General features: G+C 41.2%; 1 protein-coding gene across 7 annotated transcripts in view; it reads left to right on the forward strand.

The window, feature by feature from the left end:
• Positions 1-18,845: 18,845 nt before the first annotated feature.
• The window catches only part of VPS26C (VPS26 endosomal protein sorting factor C), a 30,833-nt gene continuing 26,500 nt past the window's right edge, over positions 18,846-23,178 (forward strand). For 4 of the 7 annotated variants that reach the window (XR_014227453.1, XM_082304411.1, XM_082304408.1 and 1 more), the window contains exon 1: positions 18,846-18,961. Coding sequence is in view for 5 of the 7 variants with exons in the window: in XM_082304411.1 (XP_082160537.1) it covers positions 18,905-18,961 (57 nt within the window). In the remaining 2 variants the exon portion in view is untranslated. The remainder of the gene's footprint in view (positions 18,962-23,178) is intronic. The other 3 variants (XM_082304415.1, XM_082304409.1, XM_082304410.1) reach the window with 3 other exon arrangements.

Genomic DNA, 23,178 nt, shown 5'->3' on the forward strand with positions numbered 1-23,178 from the left:
AAGCAGTTTTTCCTTTGGAATGTGTGCATTTCTGTCTGAACTCCAGACCTCTTTCGCACCAGTCATGGGCACTCTGGGCTTAATCCAGGGCTTAATGTTGAATAGATGTTTCAAACTAGAAGATTTGTTGTGCCAGTAGCAATTCAAATTATCCTTGGTATCCTGCACATCCTCTGCAAGAGTGGCGTTCTTAGGCTAGCAGACCCAGCTTAGAAGATCCTCAGAAAGGATTTCTTCATAATATAGAAAAAAGATTATGATGTCAACTGTTCTGTTAACTTGTGTTTCTCAGGCAAAGCCACCATACAGCTCAGTCCCTTTGGTACTAGGCCACGTTCTGAAGTTAAGTCCCAGAAGAAGTTCTTCTCTCTGGGTTACATCATTAACACTTCCGAGAACGCCATGGCAGCTCTCAGACAGACTTAATTCTAAATCAAACCATCATCTGGAGTGAGCAGCTTGTGTTTCGCCTGTCAAAAAGGTGCTGCTAAGTAACTAATGTGGTCCATCTCTTTTTAGGCCAGAGATGTTGCCATGGTAACCTATTCGAATGTAGATAGATATGCTTTTGAGTCATCATCAGAGCCCAGCTTTGATAGTACAGCGTTTGGATTGACAGCCAGTACTGCATATTGTGTAGGTTGGCACGCCTCTGGACCAGAAGGTCCTGGAATTGCTGCTGTTGCTGCCGGATGAGGCTTGCCACGAAAAAAATTGAGCGACTCCCTGAATTTTCTCTGATATTCTCTTGAATGGCAGTCATGTATTCCTTGGTGTTCTCACTCTATAAAGAGGCAGGCTGAAGATCACACTCCTAAGTATGACAAATTCCTCACTCCAATTTCAAAGTCCTTCCCTAAAACACTGGAGTTTTTTGGGGAAGAAACCTCTGGGAAAGAGGCTGTGTTACTTATTTTAGGGAAACGTGTACTTCAAAGTTGTATCACAGAAGTTCTCCTGAAATCACATTCCATGATAAATACATTGTAGGAGTGCAGAACAGTTTTCTGTTAAAATCAGGCATCCTGAAGAATTGTGGTTCTTTAAAAATTGTGCAAATCAAGTGCTACAATGTCAAGTATTTCCCCTCTGGGAACTCCTCTACATCCTCCGTTTCCAGCTTCTAGAGGGATCTGGTTTCCCTGTGTTTGGAAAGATGAAAAAGACATTATGTTAATTTCATCATAAAGTTTCACTCACATCCAAAAGGACTAGTACAACACAACTCATGTCTCTCTAAAAATTTGTATTTGGTTCTGCTGATTGTAACATAGCTAAGTTGAATCTACCTACACCTGTTCAGAATAAAGCTTTTGCTACTCCGTAGGAATTCCTGGAAGAGTCAAAAACTGTCCTCAATCCTGTTAAAATTAGGTCCTTCATTGGCAGCTTCTTTTGAAGCTTATCCGGTCACACAAAGGACAACTTCCTTACTCTGTAGTTGTGCAGCAGAATGTATGTCTTTGCTGGCTAAAATGAAAAGTTTGTTCTTGTTGTCAGGAGAAAGCTTCTTGTGCTCCCTCTGGAGGGATATTGTCTGTGAAGTTCCAACGCATGGTATTTGCAGTATCCTCACTTCACAAATCTGTTCAAGAACGTTCTTAGAAGTATGTTCTGCTAGGTGCCTACATGACCATAAAAGCTCCTGCTAGCTAAAAAAAGGAAATTGTGACGAGTTTTAAATTACATTTCTCTAAACTGGCCACTTACGGCATTTCACCATTCTAAGAAATCGTTCTTTGGGCAGTAGAAGCAAGAATGTTTGGTTGTCTATCCCTTTTTCCTCCCAGATCCTCTATCTCCTCCCAGTCCAATGTATTATTTCAGGTTTTCAGATTCCCTTTGTACCTCAGACACTGAACTACCCCAAAGCTGCAGCATGTGACCCTGCACTGACTGTTGAGCACAGGGGACTGTGAACTGTGGCTTATTTGGGGTTACAAGTGTGCAGCTTGGCCAGTTAGCCGACCAAACAGAACCATTAACAGTTCAGCTTACAGTTCAGCTTTTCTCAAAGTGAGAAACAGTTAACTAATTAACCAGGATCAATCCTCAACCCAGCCACCCATTTTCACAAAACTTCTTTGAACCTCTTTTATTCGAGATCTCTGCCCAAGACAGAGCTGTCAAATCGTGAGGTGGCCAGTCATCACTAGGAGTTAAAAAACTATTATGAGAGATGGACTGGGGGTCTAATCAAGAGGCAGTCCACCCCGCCCTGTGAAACCAGAATAAAAAGAGTTTGTTTCTTTCCAATATGCATGTCAAACCAATCAATCAGCTGTGTGTATATTACCTTCCTATATTTCAGACTCAGTTCCCTGGCTGTCCACACCGTTGTGGCCCTCGAGCATGTTCTGTGGCATCACTTATGTAGGCTAATTGCTATGTGGGCCAGCACTCCTTTTTTTTGTAGGGCACGCTTTTTAGGGGCCTGCAGGTTCACCTTCGCGAGCTATCCAGGGAGCTGGCAAGGCAGGCAAGGTTGGTGCTGACCTTATGCTGAGAATGGCCCTGCCCACCTCATCATGATCAGTCCTGCATGCCGGCGGTGCGGCCAGCCAGGCCTGCGGTGTCAAGTCCCACGGGGGTAGCCCTGCCAGAACAGAGCTACTAAAATAGCACGTCGGCTGCCAGGCAGGGTTTTTCTGCTGGTGCGAGGATATCCCTTAAGTATTCCTACTGTAGGTTCCCGAGGCTTTTTTTAACAGCTTCAAGCACCTGTGGGGGATGCACACGTGTGGACGCAAATATGAAACCGGTGTGGGAAGAATACTGTCATACAAACAATTTGGTGCTAACATGTCAGCCAGCCCCGCTCTTCCTGTGGTTAAGTCAGGTCCCAGTTCCCTATAGAGGTATAATAAGGGGGATGAGTCCAGAAGGTCACCAGATGGTTTGCAGTGACTGGCTGGCTCGACTCTGTTGGACCTTACAGTTCTCCATCCCCGTTCTTTTTAAAGAGGCTACAGAGCTATCTATCTTCTAGTGTCAGTGTTAGTGGCTTCCACCCCAAATTCTCTTGTGCTGGGACTCTAATATTAAACTGACTGCCAGCTGAACTGCCAGGATGAAAAAAAAAAATTAGGTTGGAGAAATGATGGCTTTCAGGTCTCCGAAAATGACAAAAGCTTGCAAGGGTTCCAGCCCCCCAAAAAGAATCTGGGGTAATGAATCTTTTTTTCTTCCTCAGCTGCAGTCGGGAGGTCTGATTGTTCATTTATTCAGCCCAGATACATTTGTGAAAAGACCTTAGCAAAAAGTGGCTTGAACCATCTCCAAATCAGTTCAGGAAATCCTGAGCTGGGCCAGATGCTTGCGTTTTGGCAACACTTGCTGGGCAAGAACTGGCCAATAAGCATTACAGAATAGATAGTTGGACTGTTCTTTATTAGTGGTTTTTCCCTCTGCAGGAGTGTGTATTGGCACGTGTTGTTTTATTAAGGTCAGTTCCAGGCTTTGTACATTGGGTAAATCTATGGCAACACAAGACGCACAGCTAGTACAGCAGTGTGCTACAGCTGCCTGAAACTCCTGCAGTCACACTGATTTGTTTAGGATATGTTTATACACCAACAAAGTCGTAACTACAGATTGCCTAAACTTGTGGTCGAGTGTTACCAGTGTCAATATGTTTGAGTGTATTTCTGAATAAAGTCTTAGATTAGTTTAAATGTAAACATCTAAATCTGCCTTTTGGCTCTTAAACAGAGGTGTTCTGGCTTTCAGGAAGCCAAGCATTTTGAACTACGTTTGACTTTATCTGCCACCACTGGCAATCACATTACTTCTGTTATGTGTATGTAAATAGCCTAGACCTCCTTCAGCTCCCCTTTATGTGCACCAGTATTAATTGTGGAAGGTGGATACAGTTATATGATGTATGAAAAAAAAAGTTTTATATTGGGGATGATGGAATACTGGCAAGCATCGGTAGCATAATGGAAGATGAGGTGTGTTGTTTGCTGTGAAACCTGATTGTGAGTGGAGGAGAAAGAGGACTTGTACTGCTGTTTCATTTGTGGCTGGGTTTTGTACATTTGCATTGGTGGTATTTCATAAATAGTATTTTAAACTTTCACAAGAAATCTGTCATTCACAAGAAATCTGTCATTTTTTAAATTGTAGAATGGACTGGGTAAAGGTGGCAAGTCTGTAGAGATGTGAAAGATTTCCTTCAGCAGCAGCTGCGCATGAAACTCACTATGCCAGTGGTTGCACAAAACCACTTCTCTGTTCTCTGTTAAGTGCATTGCCCATAAATTCTTTCCCTTCTGGAGAATAAAATTAACATAACTCCAGATAGCTAATATTTTTATGAGTAGGGCCCATCAAGTTTATGAATGCACAGACTATCATGCTTATGAGTGCACACATCATCAAGTTTATAAGCAGAGCACATAACAGTTATGCTCACAGCACATAAAGTTTATCTCTTGGTATATAAAACTCAGTTATGAAAAACAAAAGCTGAAAAATTACTTCAAGCCCATTTTTTTTCACCCTTCCAACATGTATGTCGTAGCAGGTCTTTTCACAATAAGCCTCAATGGAATTTTGTATGTATTGACAGAGGAGTTTTTTAAAGATATTAGCTCAGGTATGTGAAATTGGACTACTGTAGCCCAACTTCAGGCAGAACATAATTTTGAAGACTTGCAGTTAAAAATTATAACAGAGCTAAATGAAAAGCATATAGAAAATTCAAAGTGCCTAAAAACTAAATTGTGAACGCTCAAAATCCCACTAACTTCAGAGAAAATCCCAAACATGTTAATATTTAAGCTGTTTTTTTAACACAGACCTATCTTTGCTGTAGCCAAGATGCATCTGTAGTAGTATAAGTATATAATTAATGTAGCATACCTACTCTGACTTTTTAAGTTTATTCTAGGTGTATCAGTATTGAATGTAAATCCCATATTTGACACTTAGAAGTCTGAATTAATACATTTTCTGAAGAACTAGACTATATTCATTTAATAAAATACTAATTACACAGTGCCAATTATATACATGGGAGACTAATAAAAAACAGTGCTCAAATTTACACAGGTACTTTATATCTGGAATGGACAGAGCGTACAGTTTTCTTTCCTGCCTGAAAAAGAGTACAGAACACTGTGTTACTTAGCTCCTCTGTTTTATAATCACTAACTCTCCCTTCCTGGTACTTAACCACTCCAAATACTACTCTAATTGCTAGGTTAACGCCAGTGGCCACTGAACAGAGCACGTACCTCCCCAATATGCTGAAAAGCCAGCTACTCTGATTGAATGCTCAACTAGATGAAATAAGATGTCATATTTGAGTTGTGCTATGGGAAGGTATTCACTTTTTATTAAATTAGGCAGAGTCCTAATACTACAAAACATCATAGGATATATCTAAGGTGTAAAGCAAGGGCTCATAGTACTAACCCGAGAAAGTACAGCAAGAAAGAAGCCTGAGGCCCAAGGCTAGTCTTATACTTCTTTTGCTGAGGCTGAAACTCCTGTCTGTACCATCTGTCTCTATCATATCCTACACCCTAGGGATCTTTTTTTTCCCCCATTTGTACCTATTCCCTCACCCACAGTAACCCTGCTCCTTGTCCCCACACACTCAGTCAGGTGTTTGGTTCCTCTGCACCTCAGCAGCAGCAACGCTGAAGAGACAGAAGAGACATTCTCCCCGCTGTAGGTGCGAGTGCCCAGACTCAGATGCCACCACATGCTGGAATAAGCAACTTCAGTTAGCCCACTGCTGTATTATTTGGAGAAGCAGGAACTTTGGGGAATTCATCAGTTTCTACTGTGCATGGGCAACTGTGATTCTTTAGACGTTTATAATTTTGCTTGGGGAGGATAATAAGAAGGGTTGTCTTCTTAAGCCCTGGGGCGAGAACCAAGTCTCAGTTTCAAATAGGTCCCAAAACCAATGTTCAATAAGCCTGACACCAAATATAATCAATTTATGTACACGGCCTGTAGTCACTGAGACCAGACTCTCTTGAAGAATGTGTGATGCAGGGCCATATTCTACACGTGGGATACATCGGGTGTCTTGGACATGCTGTACTTGCGTACATGGTGGTCAGAGCCTTGAGCACTCATAATATGAGATTTGGGGTAAATCTGAAAGGAATAGAAAAACTCTCTCTGACACCAGGGCAGCACCTATATTGATTATTAAAACCTGGTTCCAGAGGACTGAGTTTTCAGTTAAAGTCTAAGGGTTTTACAGAAATTTAATATAATGTATTTCCTCCTAAATTCATTCTGAGAAACAGCTGAAACCTTTCTGGCCTTGTTTTTTGGGTTTTGTGGTGGTTTGGTTTTTTTTTTTAATCTATGTCCAGAATATTCAGGCTGAGGCAAACAGCCAACTAATACTTGTTTGTTTGTTTGTTTGTTTCCCATTGTTTATAGGTTTGCCAAGCTTTAACTACTTGGAAGAAGTTTTCTGTCCTGGGTGTTGCTTCAGGCTGATTTTTTTTCTTTTTTGCCTTTTTTTTTTTTTTTTTTAATGGGAAGGAATAGGGAGAAGTTGGGGTTATTTTGGACAGGGTAATATTTCGGTTTGGGAAATTTATAAGCAACAGCAAAACAAATACAAGTTTAAAAGGCTGAAAACAGCAGCAAAAATATTTCTAGCTTAGATTTTCACAAGAAAGAGCTTTTTGTTGTCTTTTTCGTGTTGCTTTTCAGGGCAGTGACATCAGCGTATAATAAATTATGGTAAATATCCCAACTCTGTCGTTAATTTTTACTCAAACCCGAGATGGCTATAAGCATCATCTACTTCTTAGCCAAAGAGACAACAGTATACAATTTTTTTACAGGAAACAAACAAGTGTTGCTGTATGTGTTGCACAGAAGAAAAAAAAAATTGCTTAAAAGTTACTTCTGAATTAGGGAAGTCTTCCAAGCATTTGTTGTTCTTTTTCCCAACAGAGTATCATAAACTACAGAAAACAGGGCTTTCTGCAACAGCTTCCAGTTGTATCATGAAATTCTGTCAGTGACTTTGCTGCAGTTAGTTCTGAGAGAAAAGGTCTTAAGTCACTGCTTCTTCAGAGCCGACGGAAGTACTTTATATTGATATGACTTCCAAAGTACATCTTCTTTTACATGTTTCATTTTATGGTTATAGTAAGCATAAACATATTTCTTTAAATAAAATGAAGCTATTCATAAATTAATCGTATTCCTAGTCAAGTGTCAAGGTTTGTTGTCTGATACAGATTTTACATACCTGTGGTACACAGATCACACTTAAGTTCTAGAGCTTACACACTACTGATGGAGCCATCAGCCCTCCCTAGCTGCCTAATCTTCTAAATACTGTCACCTTTGAGTCCCCTACTTGGATAGGAGACACGTGGGGGCCTGGACCTGCCACCTCAAAATGGCACAGCACTTGCAGCAGAAATGTCAATGGCAGTAGACCAGTTCATGAATAGTTAGAACCAAATAATCCTTTAAGGCCATTACTAAGGGTGTAAGGTAACTTTGTGATGAGAGTAATCAGTACTACAGCAGCTTGATATTCATATAGCACTATAAACAATTCTAGCTATATATCACCTAGAATGAATAGTGTCTTTTACTGCATAAATATAGATATTTCAGTTTTAAATATTTGCAGCATCAAAATAATGATTTGATTTTCTTCAGACTTAGATTGTTTTCCTGTCCTTAATGGCCTCACAAGCCAAATTTCACCTTTGCATTATGATTGTGTGACATTTCAACTGGCAACTAATGGAAAATGTATTTTCCTTCATGCTATATAAGTAAAAAATAACTGATTTTGCTTAAGTTAAGTTTCCCACTAACTCTTGAGTTGAAACAAAGCACACAAAGCTCCAGTGCAAAAGGATTTTTTAAATGATGAAAAAGAGAGATTAGAAAGGATACTCAACTACAACCTTAGCTAATACAGTTCAATGCAGCAAGCATTATAATCTGGTGAATGTGCAAACAGCTGAGGTAAGATGAGCATCTTTGATACAGTCTGTTTGCAGGTTACCTTTATGCAAATGAATAAAAAGGTTTTAATTCAGGCTGCATTGAAGTATTATGCCATGTTCTACCATACATCTAGAAAGAGAGAAGTTCTGAGTATACAAACACAAAGGGAAGAAATTACATTTTCTTCTTCTCATCTGATGGTCATGCTCCCTCTTGCAACACTACCTCCCACATTTGCACTCTTATCTTTTCTGTTTCTCACAATGGCAGTGGCCACCTGAAAAAAACAAAATGTTTTGGACAATTCATGGAGATTTTCCTTTTCTTTTTGGAGAAGGATTTTGAGGTGGCCTCTTCTCCTACAAGGAGGTAGCCTTTCTTCCACCATGTGCTCTTTCTTTCTTTTCTTGCTTTCTAAGTTAATTCTCTCCCTCTGCTCAGTGATACGCCTTTGTAGCTAGCAGCTGTCCCAGTGATCACCAGCAGAACCCTCAGACACCAGCATGCCCTCCCTGCAGAGGGCTGGTGTTAGGTATTTAAACACGGGTGACCTACTTCACTGCTTAACTGGTTTTGACACTGTTTTCCAGCTATATGGTTCCTGAAGTCATCGGTCTTTCTCCTAACCTTTCATGACTCTGAATCATGTCATAATGGTAAACCTCATGGCCTTTTAATCTTCTCTTTTCTATAGTATTTGTATGAAGAACTGCTATATTGGGAACTTAAAACGCATCTAGTTTGGTATCTGGTTTCCAGCAGCAATCAATAGAGGATGCCCAAGGAAGAGCTTATGAACAAAGTAAGCGTGTTGTCCCCAAGCACCCCCAGTGTCCAGTAGTCTGTGGTTTGGAGGCTTCTGCAGTAGGGACAGTGGGTGGTGTTTTCTTATTTAACAGCCCTTATATTTAATGTAACTGTACTTCTGTTATTCTGTTTGGTTGGGTTTATCTCCCAAAGCTTTGGCATCCTGCAGCATCTTACAGTATCTTGCAGCAAAGCTTAAAATCATGTAAAGAACCCATCTTTTTGTTTTGAGCATGTTTCCTACCAGCTTCATTAATACTCTTGGTACTCATATTGGAAAAAGACAGTAGCAGTGTCTCCATCTTCATCTTTTCTCTGCCACTGGTGATTTTGCAGACCTCTGTCGTATCTCCCTTCAGTCATCTGTTTTTCAGAGTTAAGAGCCCGTAGGTGTACCTCATACAGAACCATTCTCTTTCTTTGGTTATCCTTGTCAAACCTTTTCTGAATCATTTCCAGTTCTATTATGCCCTTTTTGAGATGTGAAGAAAAGAACTGTACATACTACTCAATATACAGAGAACTATGGATTGATACTGGGCTGGATGTATTACAATGTTCTCTGTTTTGTTCTCTGTTCCACTCTTAATAATTCCAAATATTTGATTTGTTTTTCTGAGTAAAAGGGAACATTGTGCTGATATTTTCATAGAAATATTCATCAAAACACAAGGATCTCATTTGTGAGTGGAAAACCAGCTTACAGCCTATCATCACTGTATATACAGTTTTTTTCCCATGTGCACTACTTTACACAACTACATTAAATTTTATCTGCTGTTTTATTATCCAGTCACTCAGTCTTGTACAGTCTTTCTTCATTTTTTCAGTTCTTCACAGTCAGCCCTTTAACTGCATCACAATTTGTCCTCTAACTTTCCTTTACCTGAATAGCTTAATATCATTAGCAATCTGTGATATCTCACTGCTCACCCTCTTTTTCCAGATCATTTATGAATACATTAAGCAGCACAAGTCACAGCACAGGTCCCTGCAGACTCCTCTTGTGATCTCCCTCTTCTACGAAAACTGACCTTTTATTTCTGTTTTATTTCTGTTTCCTGTCATTTAGCCATTTTTTGATCCATTCCTCTTGCTTCTTACTGCATATAGGTGCCTTTTTTTTTTTTTTTTTGCCTTTTTTTTAAATGAAGCTTTGTCTAAGGACCTCACTGCCCCTGGAAATCCCAGTAGCCCTTAAACATGAGATCTTCCTTGTCCACATATATGTTAACATCACCAACGTATAATGTAACAAAACCTGTGTTGTCTTCCTCGATATGTCATGTTTATATATGTGTCCATTGATTCTACTCTGTAGGACAGATATTACTTATTTGCCCAGTGTAGACAACACAACAGGCTCATTCGTGTAGTTGCCTGCATCTTCACATTTGCCTTCCCCACCTGGTTAACAGGGGAAGGGCTTTTAAAACTAGAGTTACACACTGCAGTTAGTACTTCAGCTTTTTGACACCTGAGTTTTCTTAGAACTGCTGGATGGAAGCCACCTGGTCCCTATGATGTCTTGCTTATTTTATCTGTTTGTTCTCTAATCTTTTCTGCCCTGCACTTATGTTTGAGATAGATCTCCTAAATTCCCCATAATGCAAAATTCTGGATTTCCCTAAGCTGTTGCACTGTGAACACAGATGCAATATGAATGTAGTCTGTTCTCCTATGGTCTTGCTTTCTCTGAGTGTTCCTTCTTTACCTTGATGGTCCACAGGCTCTGCCCACTCTGTGGCAAACCTGTTCCTGATACTTACAGAAAAGGACTTGGGTTTTGTTGGTTTGTTTTTTTGTTCCTTCCGTGCCCTTGCAAGTCATTCCTCAAGCTCAATTGTGATCTGCCTTATCATATTAACGTAACAGAATTTATAGAATCATAGAATCGTTTAGGTTGGAAAAGACCTTTAAGATCATTGAGTCCAACCGTTAACCCAGCACTGTCAAATCCACCACTAAACCACGTCCCTAAGCACCACATCCACACATCTTTTAAATACCTCCAGGGATGGGGACTCAACCACTTCCCTGGGCAGCCTATTCCAGTGCCTGACTGCCCTTTTGGTGAAGAAATTTTTCCTAATATCCAATCTAAACCTCCCCTGTTGCAACTTAAAAACAGTTTCCAAAGGATACCTTCTTGCTCCTAATAACTTCCCTTGCCTTGTTGTTTAGGCATGCTGCCTTCCTCTTCTTCTATGTCTGTCTTTATAGTGTTCTGAGAAGCTGGAGTAGCCCATTATTAGCAAGAGGATGAAAACTAGGTTTCTCTTGAATACTAGAGAATAGACTTAAAGGGCAGAATTTACCTTGCAGAAGAGTTACTTTGCATCTTCCTGTCAACAGAAATTTTCTTCTCCACAATGAAAGGATTCTTTTTCCTCTGACGTTCTTAGTCAATGCCAAGTCCTGCTCAACCAACAGCTGAGGATCTGCCTCTGCAATGCTGGAAGAGATCTAAAACTGAAAACTAGCATGGTTTTTAAGAAGAATCTTAGACATATACGTGCCTTATTGCCTTTGAAAATTATTAGATAACTTTACTGTGTACATGTGTGTATGTGTCTATACAAAAGTTAAAAATCATTTCCATACTGTCCCTCACCCCATTTTAAAATATTGCTATCCAAACATACAGAAAAGTATGCCATTAAAAATGCATAGTGTCACTCAACATTTTGTGATGGTATCTCATTGCCACCATATCTGTAATATGCCAAAGAAAAAAGCTATTTTAGGGACCAAGTTACATAGTTTTAGTTTTATGTGACAAGAAGAAAACTAAAAAACATCTGTGTACTATCTATCTCAGCTAGCTCCACAGTCCAACAATCAGAATAGTAAGGTTGTAAATAACCAGTCATTAACATACCTTAAATTTACATTTACATACTCCTTACAACTAGCAGAAAGAAACATCAGTGGATAAAAACTAATCCATAAATTGTAATTTTAGACTTGGAGTTTTAAAAGCTATTTATATCACATTAAAATGTAAACAGCTGAGAGTATTGATATCAGTTAGTGATATCATTTTTTTTTCTAGTCCCAAATCAATATTTAAAAAAAAAAAATTTAAAAAGTTCTGTTACATTCAAGTCTCCTTTGAGGCCACTACAAACCTTAGATATGCAAAGCTTCTTGGTTATAAAAGCTGATGTAAAATGTGAGGTTTATATTGCATTATTAGCAAGCACATATTCTTGTTTCCTGGGAAAACATGGCAATTTCTGATTCTCCAAGTGGCTGCTCTGACCTAAGTACTGGGCTTAATGACCAAAGTAATAAAAAATGATCAAGTGGGATCAAACTAGTGAGCTGATTGATCCAAGATTTTGCTATTTACATAAGACTTGTCATAACAAACATCATGGAGAATTATGGAATATCCAGCTCCCAGATAAATTCTGGGCAACACTTTTTTTGTTTAATATGACTATGGATGTTTTCAATATCTATATAAATATCTATATAAATATCAAATATCAAATTATTTTCCCACTGCTATCAGCACTCAGAGAGTTAGTCAATTTTACGCATTAATTATGTGTGATTATTTTAATATTATTTTAACATTCTTTTAAAAAAACCCTTTTTTTTCAACACTGCCTACTTCAATTTATTGCTGCTGGCAGAATACACAAGTTTCAGCAGGAGTATGCAACTTACCTTCTCCTGTTTTTTTTCTACATACTCGTACCATGCCATAGGCTATCTGGCAACTTACCAAACAGTTCCTTTATATCTATCAGTTCTCACGCAGATGTCTGCAGATTTTACCATTTCATTAAGAATTTCTTTCCACAACATTTTTAAAGATATCCACTTGCACATCTTCATATGGAATCTCACAACACCCAGTATCAACATTTTGCACTAGGAAAAATTACCATTTATTTCCATAGTTTTTTTTCTGATTCTAAAGTACCTCTTATTCAGGATAAGGCCTCACCTGTCACTGTTTTCTTTTCCTGCCAGACTCATTCAGTAATTTTTTTGAATGTCTAAATCACTTGTTTTGTTTAGCCACTGTTGGTTGTCACCCCCTACGTGTTTCATAACATTATTTTCCATATTTGCGAATTCCTTTGAGAGGGAAGTAAAGCTCAGTGCAATTTTCAGTCAGTTCAAGCCCTTTTTAAACTATCGTCTATCTAATGACATTTACTCTGAGGTAATTCCTTTAAAAATTGTGCATTTTTGCTGGAAAATGAGTGAGTTCATTCTTAAATACCTTTGAAACTCCTTGACCAATACTATCTAGTTTATGGGATTATCTGCATTTAGTTTCTTGCCTTCCTATCGCTGTTTCCCACTTTTTCAACACCTCAGCTTCCAGCACTGCTTTGTTGTCTGGCACAAATAAAATAAGTTATTTTTACATTTCCTGTGACGCATCAGTTCACAGTGGTTTTACCCTCCTTAGAGGAGTCCTCATCATGCTGCCACTGAAGTTAATGCAAAAAGCTCTGTGGGTTTCAATAACACAGAATCTAGTCCTTGTTCTTTTGACTTTCTAGTGGCTGGATACGGTCCTCTCATTAACACGGACAAAGAATCTACATCTGCATTCTTCTACTCTACTTACGTCTCTTGTTTCCAAGTCTTTGAGCATTTACTTCTTTGGACCTCTCTTAATTTTAACATGACATACTATCTGGATTTCTTTAGGCCATCTGTATGGATTTTTCTTCAGCTGTTTAATCCTGACTAGTCTTTTCCACCTTAACATTAGAACAAATAGGTGTATTTTGTTGTCTTCTCTAGCCTTTTCTTATTTATATACATGTGTAGTTCTTTTAAGTCTGATATACTTTAAAGGATAAGTTTTGATGAAAAAGAAATTTATGTGCAATGGGAAATGTTTTAGAAAACATTGATAAGATTTAACGTGTATATAGCCCCTATATGTAGCACAGAGGTTTTAATTTCTTTTTTATTATCTTCCTCATTTCTCAGGCATTCAGAAACACTACACTTACGTGTTACAGTGCTGGGATTTGGTATGGTTTCTCCACCAAAGATAATGAATTTCAATATGCTTCCTGTTGTTTAGTGTATCAGTTACAGTTATTTCTTCAACTAACTCCTTTGTGTTACTTAGGAGTAAAGAACAGCCTTTCCACTCAGGTGCTCTAAAAAACAATTTTCACTTTATCAAACATATGCTTATATAAACCATGTAGTGCTCTAAAAATTGTCCAATACATGAACAGTATTTGAAATTACTGTTTTATTAGACTTAATCATCTCTCATCTCTTTCAGTTGTATGTACTCCATATTCTTCTGATGGCAAGTAGTGAATTTTCACATACATTTCTATTGTCATGACGTTGTATTACCTGCACAACTTCTCCCATTGAATTCCTTAAGCATACCACTGTTCTCTAAGCAAAGATTTCAAAACTGTTAAAAAAGCAGAAAAAAAAGTATGTTTCAGCTTCCCTATGGATGTTTACCCAATTTGCATAGACTAAATTTTGCTTATTCCAAGTTATGAATGCTACCACTCTATACCAATTAATGCATACGTTTCGGCTCTGGGTTGAGGCAAATATACAACTCCAATTATTCTAAACAATTTAAACATATTTGTTAAAATAATGTCCCAAAGGAGATCGGTTACATGCAGAACACAAATGTATCGCTCTACTGAAGTTAATATAATTTTTCCATTTGGTTTCAGTTTACATTCATCCATTACTAGTTCTTCTAGTTCAGTTCTGGTTCAGGCTCAGCAAAACTTGAAAACAACTGAAGTTCAAAGTTAAGTTTGGGTTTGGTTAACTCCACAAGTAGAATTATATCCAAGATGAATTCTAGCAATATATGTACCCTTTTAGTCTAGTTCTTTGTGAAAAATTCAGGAATAAACAGAATATATCTGTTTAATCTTATTCTTGCAGCTGAATGCAGCACTGAATGAACCAACAACAGTAACAATTACATAAATGAAGTAATAAAGAGCTGTCATATCAAAGTAGCCACATTTTTAAATTAATTCAGATCTCCTAAATAAAACGGTGTTAAAAAAAAAAACAAAACAAAGCAAAAAAAAACCCACCCAAAACAAACAAAAACAGAAAAAAAGGGGGAATAAAAGAACTACTTTAAGGGAGAGAAATATTCAGTATGATTTTGTCATTAAAATGCATATACAGAGAGAGCACCAGAGGATTGCAGAGTGACCTAACCGTTGTAATTACCTAACCTGTGACTCTTTAACTCTGGAATCTAACGAGCACCTCCAAATTCCTAGAAGCTAAAGAAAGCAACAAAAATACCTCCCAAATTCCGCTATATGGCACAGTAATGATCCACACACACATCATCTGTTGGGAATATCTTAACCCCCATCACAGGCCACTGCTACTTAAATTGCCTCCGAGGGACACAAGTTGTGGCCACGTGCCTGGGTCTGCCCTCAGAGGGAGTAAGCCCCGTGTTTTGCCCCAGGTGCCACAGGGGTAGTGGCTGTCGGCCCAGGCGCAGTGACCGGCGAGCCGCCCTCCCACCTCCGCTCCGTGGGCACCAGTATTCCCCTGAGAAGCCCCTTACCAACCCTTTTCCCTTTTCATTGCTTCTGCACCTTCACCCCGGAGTGTGGCTGGTGCAAAGAAAACACAGTTGTGACTTTCTGAAGGACCTCCTGTTGGCCAAAGGAAGCCTACAATTTTCGGTCTCACCATTTGTCCAAATTTGGAGTGGATTTTTCAAGTGGACAGAAGCAGCAGCCTCCTGACAATGAGAGGACTCACTGCCAAATTTCAAGCCTTTGCTCTCAAACTTGAACTGTTTAACTGATTTTGCTGAAATCTTCCAAAATGATTCAGTATGAGGTGGATACTCGGTAAAGAAAATTTGTAACTTGGATCAATCAAAAGGAATCAGTTCCTACGAATGGTTCTAGTTAGGCCTGTAACTAGTAACATGACAGGAACAAATAATACAAGAGATGATAACTTGGTGACTCATGATCTTCCCCTCAAAGAGTTGGATTTGAATGCTATAAACTTCTTTTTTTATATCTTAGGATAAAAGCAGTTAAAAGGTGAAGGGACGATCACAAGAAAGTAAGAGTAAAAATCAGTGTCAGATTTTGGCAAGCTGAATTGAAGAGATGAGCTTGGTGTTTGGCGAGGGCATCTCTAATTGTTACAGCTACTATCAGCTCGGTCCAGACATTTAGAAACACTGATGGCCGCATCTCTTTATTTTAGCCAACAGCCTCACTAGTCCACCAGAACATACATACCTCGCGTTGGAGGTCACGGTCACGAAGGAGATACCCGATGCTGGCAAAAAGAGCTGCACTAAGAGTGTTGAACTGTCACTACAGAGACCATATTTGGACACCGCGCGCACTGGGAGCCAGGGTGCTCCGGAGCGGTTTGTTTGTGATGATCTCTGTTGCTAGGCAGATGGGCGGCTACAGCTTGTACCAACGGGAGCTTTTTCTGGACATGAGACTTCAGTTCCTAGAAATGAGTAACTGAAGCACCTTTAAAAAAGTTTCCTAAGAATGATAAACGCTTGATTGTGAAAGTGATGGCAGAAAAATCTACCTACGCGGAAAGCAGCTATACTGTCTAGGCTAATATTTTTTTATTTCGAGTTCTCCCTTGTTGGGGTAAAAAATAAAAACGATAAAAATTCCCTCTTTACCTGCCTCACGGTAACTAATAACAGTAACTCGCTATATGAGGCATGGTGCTAATATTCAGTAATCAAAGTTAAATGCTCCCCTCTCTTTACACTGACCACTTTCATCCTCTCTTCTCTGAAACAAACACTCTGCAGAATGTGGAATGACTTCGATATCTTGCTTCTTTTCCCAAAACAAAAGATGCTCCTGATTATAGGAGCGCACGCTGTTTTTTGCCAAGCTTTCCGTAAGCGCTTCAGCAGGAAGGGGGCATGGTGCTGCGGCGGTCTTCAGTACTGAAGTGTGTGTAGGGGTGAGGAGGCGCAGGACAGAACCATCTCCTTGGCTTCACGTAGCCGAGAGGACTGAATGCAGGCTGGGAGCGCTGCGGACCGCCTCAGGTAAGCTGCGAGGGCTTCCCTCCTGTCACTGCTGGAGCCCCTTCGTGCTCAGGAACGGCCCCTCCGCACGCTGTCGCTAGGGCATGGTACTCCCAGCGCTGACAGAGGCTGTATTTATTTTTTTTTTAAACTATGTGAAGCTTAAGAAAATGTATCTTTAGATTGCTACTTCTAAATACCAATCTTTAAAAAAGCAGTTATTTATACTAGGCAATAAAATTAAAATACAGAGAACTTTAGAGTCCTTGGAAAGTTTATTAATTCTGTAATCTCTTCTAGACTCATTTGCATTACCAGTTTTCACTGTGAACAGAAATAAAAATGCTAGGAGACCAGTCTTCAAGCTCCGGTCAAGAGAACCAGCTCTAGCAATCAGGCTTCGAAGATCCGTAATGCCACTAATGAACACCTCTCCCAGTGTCTGTCTTGGGCCACCTAAAGACTTCTTGGAAGACGGCACACCGCAGACAGATTTGTCTTTACCCTTCAGCTCTGCGCTTTGTGCATATTTGTTACCGTAGAGCCAGCTGACAGAAGCTGCGTAGTCCACTTCCAAGTTTTCTTATTCAGGCTTTCAGTGGTTCTGTTTTGATTGCTAGTACTCAAAAACCAGAAATCTATCACAATCCCCTGCTCCCCCACCAAGCTATAGTTTAAGAGTGAATTAAAGAACTCCCACTTTTTAAAATGAGGTAAGAACGGTGTTGCTACACTTTGAGGGTGGCTTGTGCTTCTAACATCTCCATGAAATGGCTGCCCTCACTTTTTAACACGGTAAGAATAGTGACTTTGGAAAAGCATTAAAATTCCTAACTGGATTCATGCTTTATAGATTTCCTTTGGGACTTGAGGCAGCACTGATGGACAATTTCTGCTCCCACTGAAATCACCGGAATTATGTATCTGTGGTCCACATCTGCTAAGAGACTGAAGCATTTGTCAGAGTACTGAAACATGACCATTGCACATTAGTTGCTCACCTGCAACATTTTCCAAACCAGGTATTTCTTTGTTTCAGCTTTTTAAGACAGATTTTCTCACTGTACATTTTACAAGGCATTGCCTTCTTAAATTCACCAAACAAGTTGCAGACAACTTTGAGAACAGAGGCTGGAATGTATTTTGAAATTTAATATGCTGAATCATATGTGTAATTATAACAGAGACAAATTCAGTCCTCATAGATACAGGCTCTTGTGACTGTAAGGCGTACCTAGGAATAATCCCCTTCAGTCTAGTCAGAAGTACAAATGTAAAGACTGGGAAGCCTCTCCTTATCTCCCGTTGTTACTGCACTAGGTTAGAATACGGCTCCCAAGCGCGCTCACAGCAGAGGGGCGGAGAGGCCGCGCCCGCAGGGACCGAGGGCGAGGCGCCAGCCCGCAGGGCGGGGCGGGCCGGGCCGGAGGGGGCCGCAGCCCGACACGAACACCGCCGCCGTTACAGACACACCTGCCTAGGCCGCCCTCCCGCCGGCGGGGTGAGGCACCGGGCCCCCTCACAGGGCCCCGAGAGGCCGACAGCCGCCCTCCGGCGGGCTCACCCGCCCCGCCCGCCAACGGACAGAGCGCGCGCGCCACTCCGCGCCAACGGCTGCGCACGCGCAAGACCCTTTTCCCGCCCCGGGCCCGACCGTTACTGCTGAGCCGCCCTGCGCATGCTCCACCTACCAGCGGGTACCGCCTACAAGTCCCATCAGGCCATGCGGCGCCCCGCCCACGGCGGGCCCTGCCGGCCCTCAGGGCACGCCGGGAGCTGTAGTCCCCGGGGCGTGCGGCGTCACTAGCTCCTCGGCTCCACCCCCCCCCGCCCCCGCGGCAGCGGAAAGGCGCGGACACGCCCGGCGGGAAGCTCCCCCCGCCCGTTGTTATGGCTACCAGGAAGCGGGCGGAGCCGACCGGGAAGTGGAGTCACCGGCTGAGAAATGACGCCACCGCAGCCCCGGATGTTCCTGGGACAGAGCCTCCCCCCCCCCCCCGCCCCGCCCCGCCGCCGGCGGAAGCGGGTGGCGGGGGAAGGACGCCCCTCCCTGCGGGCCGCGTCACGTGACAGCGTGCCGCCACGTGACGGCGGGCGGCAGCGGCGATGGGCACGGCGCTGGACATCAAGCTGAAGCGGGCCAACAAGGTGTACCGCTGCGGGGTGAGCGCGGCCCCCGGGGCGCCCCCGCTCGGCCTGAGGCCGCGCCCTGCCCCCCGGCTTGCCGCCGGGAGCGGCCCGGCTGCTCTGCGGCAGCGGGGCGCTCCCCTGGAAGGCGGCGGGATAGTTCGCCCCCTTCTGTCCCTCCCTCTGTAGCGGCGGCTCCCCGCTTCGCGCCGTGCTTCGCCGGGGCTGCGGCAGGGCCCGCGGGCGGGGGAAGCTTTGCCTCTGCCCCGGCTCGGGGCTTTCCCTCCCCGCCAGCTCTGCCCTAGGCCCCTACCGAGGGCGGCAGGGGTTTCCGCTGGCCTCCCGCAGCGAAGCGGTGCTCCCCTCCGGCGCGCCCCCGGGAGGAAGGCCTGCTTTCGGCCGCCTCTTGCCCCCGCTGGCGCGGCGGTGCCGGGGGAGCGCCGGCAGCCGGTCTGTGGGGAGGGCGGCAGCGCTGAGGCGGGCGGGGCGGGGGGGGCCAGGCCCCGAGACCGGGCGGTTTGGGGTTCGCCTGGGGCAGGGCGTCGCTTCGGTTGTGTGTCCTTGCGTGTCACAGCGGGACTGACGCCTTGGTACAGCCCGCCGGTGCCGCCCGCCGCTCCCGCAGAGCCTCCTTCCCTTTCTGTGCTCTGCAAGAAGCCCGAAGGTGTCTTAAGATGCTGTTTGTACCTGACAGAAAAATCTCCTCTTAGATAAAGTACTTAAGTCGCAGCAGATCTAGTTGTTTGGGTTTTTTTGGTTTTTTTTTGTTTTGTTTTGTTTTGTTTTCCCTGGGCAGGAATCTGATTTCTTAACTTCTTTCACTGATGTAGCTGTTGATCGTGATAAAGTGATTGTGCGTACTTCAACTTTTGCAGCTACTTGAAAAAATGCTGTGCCTTTTGGCATTGATGAAGATTTCAAGCGCAGTTAGAAAAAAAAAAATAGCAATCACTTGGCTCATGTTTTTGAAATTTATTTTTACCACTCTTTTTCTAGAAATATTGTATTGTTTAAGAAGAACTTTTCAGGTCTTTTTTTTCTTTGCCTTTTTTTTTTTTTGCTATCCAGCCACACACTTGTATTATAAAAATCCTTTTCACATACAGCTTTCCCATATGTTAGTGGTTTGGCTGTTACAGTGTATCAGGCATGTTTCAATTTATTGAATGTTTTTAATGCTGAAAAACTGCTTTAAATGGATTTGAATGGAATGCAGCATCTGTTCTACAGTTGCCAAATCATGTAGAGAACGACTTTCACAAAGCTAAATCATCAGTTTGTGAACAACACATCCCTTTAAGTATGGTGTCATAGTGGTAAAGACTGCTTTCTGTATCTCACTTTCACATTGTTTTGCTAATGCGTGTTATTAGAAAGATCTTATTTATTTCAGTATCATAATGCTGTGCCCATTTTCAGTTTCTTCACTTGGCTTGCTTTATATCACTTTAAATTGGACTCTTTTTTTTTAATACAGGAAAGGGATATTTCTTCCACCTTTACACTGAAATTAAATAAGGTATTTAGGGTTAGTAAATCTGTCACTATTGTTTGTTTAACTCCATGTGAAAACGTTTATAACTTTAGTTCATTAACTAGGCCTGAAATTTGGAGGTCTGAGTGATGTGAAAACACAGTGATGAAAGAGCTGTACACTAGCAGTACAACATGAACTTTTAATAGAAATTTTGTAGGGACAGAAAGGAATTACAAATCTCTCTCTAATTAAGCATGGAATGTATGCAGGTTTGGTGTTTGTGGTTTGTTTGGGGTTTTTTTAGAAATTTACTGATTGTTGTATACTTCAGTGACAGTAGCTATGCTAATAATACCTTTGGTCTATGGCAACTTTCATCCCAAAATATGCTTGCATCAATGCTACTTGAAAATGAACGGATTCCTTTACTAAAGATAATAGTTCATCCCAATGTGTATGTCTAGCTGTTCATTTGAAGGTAATAGGGATACTGTAGCTAGACTTGATCTTTATTTTTCTGAACTTATTTAAAGCTGCATTTGGATATGGAAGAAGGTGAAGTCTAAGTTATGCACTGGTATAATAGTCTTTTTGGTGTGCCTATTACATTATAATAGTACACAAAATTGCTAAACATTACTGAGCTTTCTAAGTCATGATTTGCTCAAGACCGTGATTAACCCAGCATAACTCCACAATGCCACTCGCCTCCCTAGCCATTTAATTTCTGCCACCTTCCATGTGCTGACAGTGTTGGCTATGCAGTAAACCAGTCAGGGAAAAGGATGGTATTTGATTGGCGCGACACTCATAAAAAGTAAATAATAATAATTTAAAAATCGATCTGTTGAATCATGGACATCCTTTTTTGTTTTTCTTATGAACGTCTTCTGAAGTAGAGTAGAACAGAGAATGTTTAACAATCAGTATCAGAATGGTCTTGTGCTGGATGGCCTACAGAAGAGAGATTAGACATAGTGAAGTGGCTTCAACAGAGCAGGAAATTGGGTGAACAAAATAAAGTGGCGTGGATGAAGAACAGTCTAAAGGATCTCAGCCTGTGATTTTAGGTGATAATAAACCAAAGAATTGGTAATGGCAATGGCTGCTGATTCTTTCATTCAAGCTCTGGTTTTGTACCTCTTGGGAGTGCATAGTCCGGGTGCAATATTCAGGGATTCTTAGCAATCGGCATCTCTCAATCCGTTGTGTATATGTCAACCAGCATCTTTACAGCTGTTGAATGTATTTGCTATACATCTTTATTCCCTCCAGGAGGGAACGGGTGAGGGGAAACAGATATAGGAGAGACCCATATTTAACAAGTAACTGTTCTGAGAATCTCTTAATGGTAAATTCCATGCTGAATAAGGCCCTGAAGGTGTGGGAGTTTTTAATACAAACTTCTAGGAAGAACTCTGAAAGTTAACAAACTTATCTTTAATTCTATTGCAGAGCTGAATTTGAGCCTTGTTAGGCGGAAAATATTGTTGAAAGCACATATGAGAGGTGTGGTGAGTGGAGAAGACAAGGGTGTGTCTAAAGCAAATAGCTGACCAGGAAAATTAAGGCTGAATAACTTCTTCTTTTTTGCTTTTTTGTGAGGTCAGAGTGGTGCATATGTTTCATTATGGGCTTTCCCCATCAGGCCAAAATCTTTAAAATTTCTCTTTGGTGCTGAAATATCATGTAACAGAACCTTCAAATACTGTTCCCTGTTGTCTTGGGTTGGGTCAGACTACTTCTCATCCTGCTACGGTGACCTTGATTATACTAAATCCAGCTGAAATCAAGCATTTTTCATTGTTGCAAAGCAGCAACAGTGCTACGCCAAGTGGAAGTCACTTCACTTCCTAAAACTTTTTTTAGTTCTAGGTAGTTGAGTAGGCAACTATTTTGTTCTTTTTAGTTGTTCTTTGCTTCTGCATTGACTGTTCTTTTTTAAGTGGGAGAAATTAGACACAAAATTTGTACAATAGTCGTGCATCATGCAAGCCTGATATTGTGCTCCTGCTTTTAAAGAGAAAGTTGGTTAAAATAACATACTGTGATAAACAGTAAGCAATTTCTGTATTCATTAGTTACAATCATCAGAAACTGGAGGAACTATGCAAAGACCTTTATTTTATCCAGACTTCAATTTGAGAAAAGCTGGCTTAAACAGATTACTTTAAATTGTGAGTAAAAAACATGTTTGCCACTTTGTGGACTAAAAGAGTAATAGCATTGTTTAAATCCCCCATCACTTCCCCCCCCCCCCCCCCCCCCCCCCAAGAACAAAAAGACAATAAAATGGATCCTAATAGCACGTCCTATAATAGCAAAATAAGGTTTATTGCAGCTAAACTATGTTTAAGTTCCTAGGAACAGAAGATCTGTGTTCAGGAGGCATTTTTTAATTGGATGGACAATTCTTGAGCCATTGAGGCTCGTTTAATAAACTCTGGAATGCTAGAAGAATGAAAGGACAGGCACAACTAATGATGCCTTTTATTTAGAAAACCTAAACAGAATCACTGGAGTAACTCTGGCAGTTAGTCTGAGATTGATAATTAAAAGAATTCTAGGCTGAAAGGCCTGAAAAATGCATTGTACAATGAAAGGTGCTGTAGTTAACATCAGCTGAGACTTTTAATGACAAGTGAGTCCAAAACATATTGAAGTCAGAATTTGCCCATAAGGAAGCCTTTTACTTTTTCTAAAAAAGCAAACTAATTAGTAAATCTAGGTGTTGATGTTTTAAAGCAGCTAATGACTAGTTAGTTGGGTCTAGCAG

This window comes from Platalea leucorodia (assembly GCF_965183815.1).
Source record: "Platalea leucorodia genome assembly, chromosome: 2".
NCBI classification, from domain to species: domain Eukaryota; kingdom Metazoa; phylum Chordata; class Aves; order Pelecaniformes; family Threskiornithidae; genus Platalea; species Platalea leucorodia.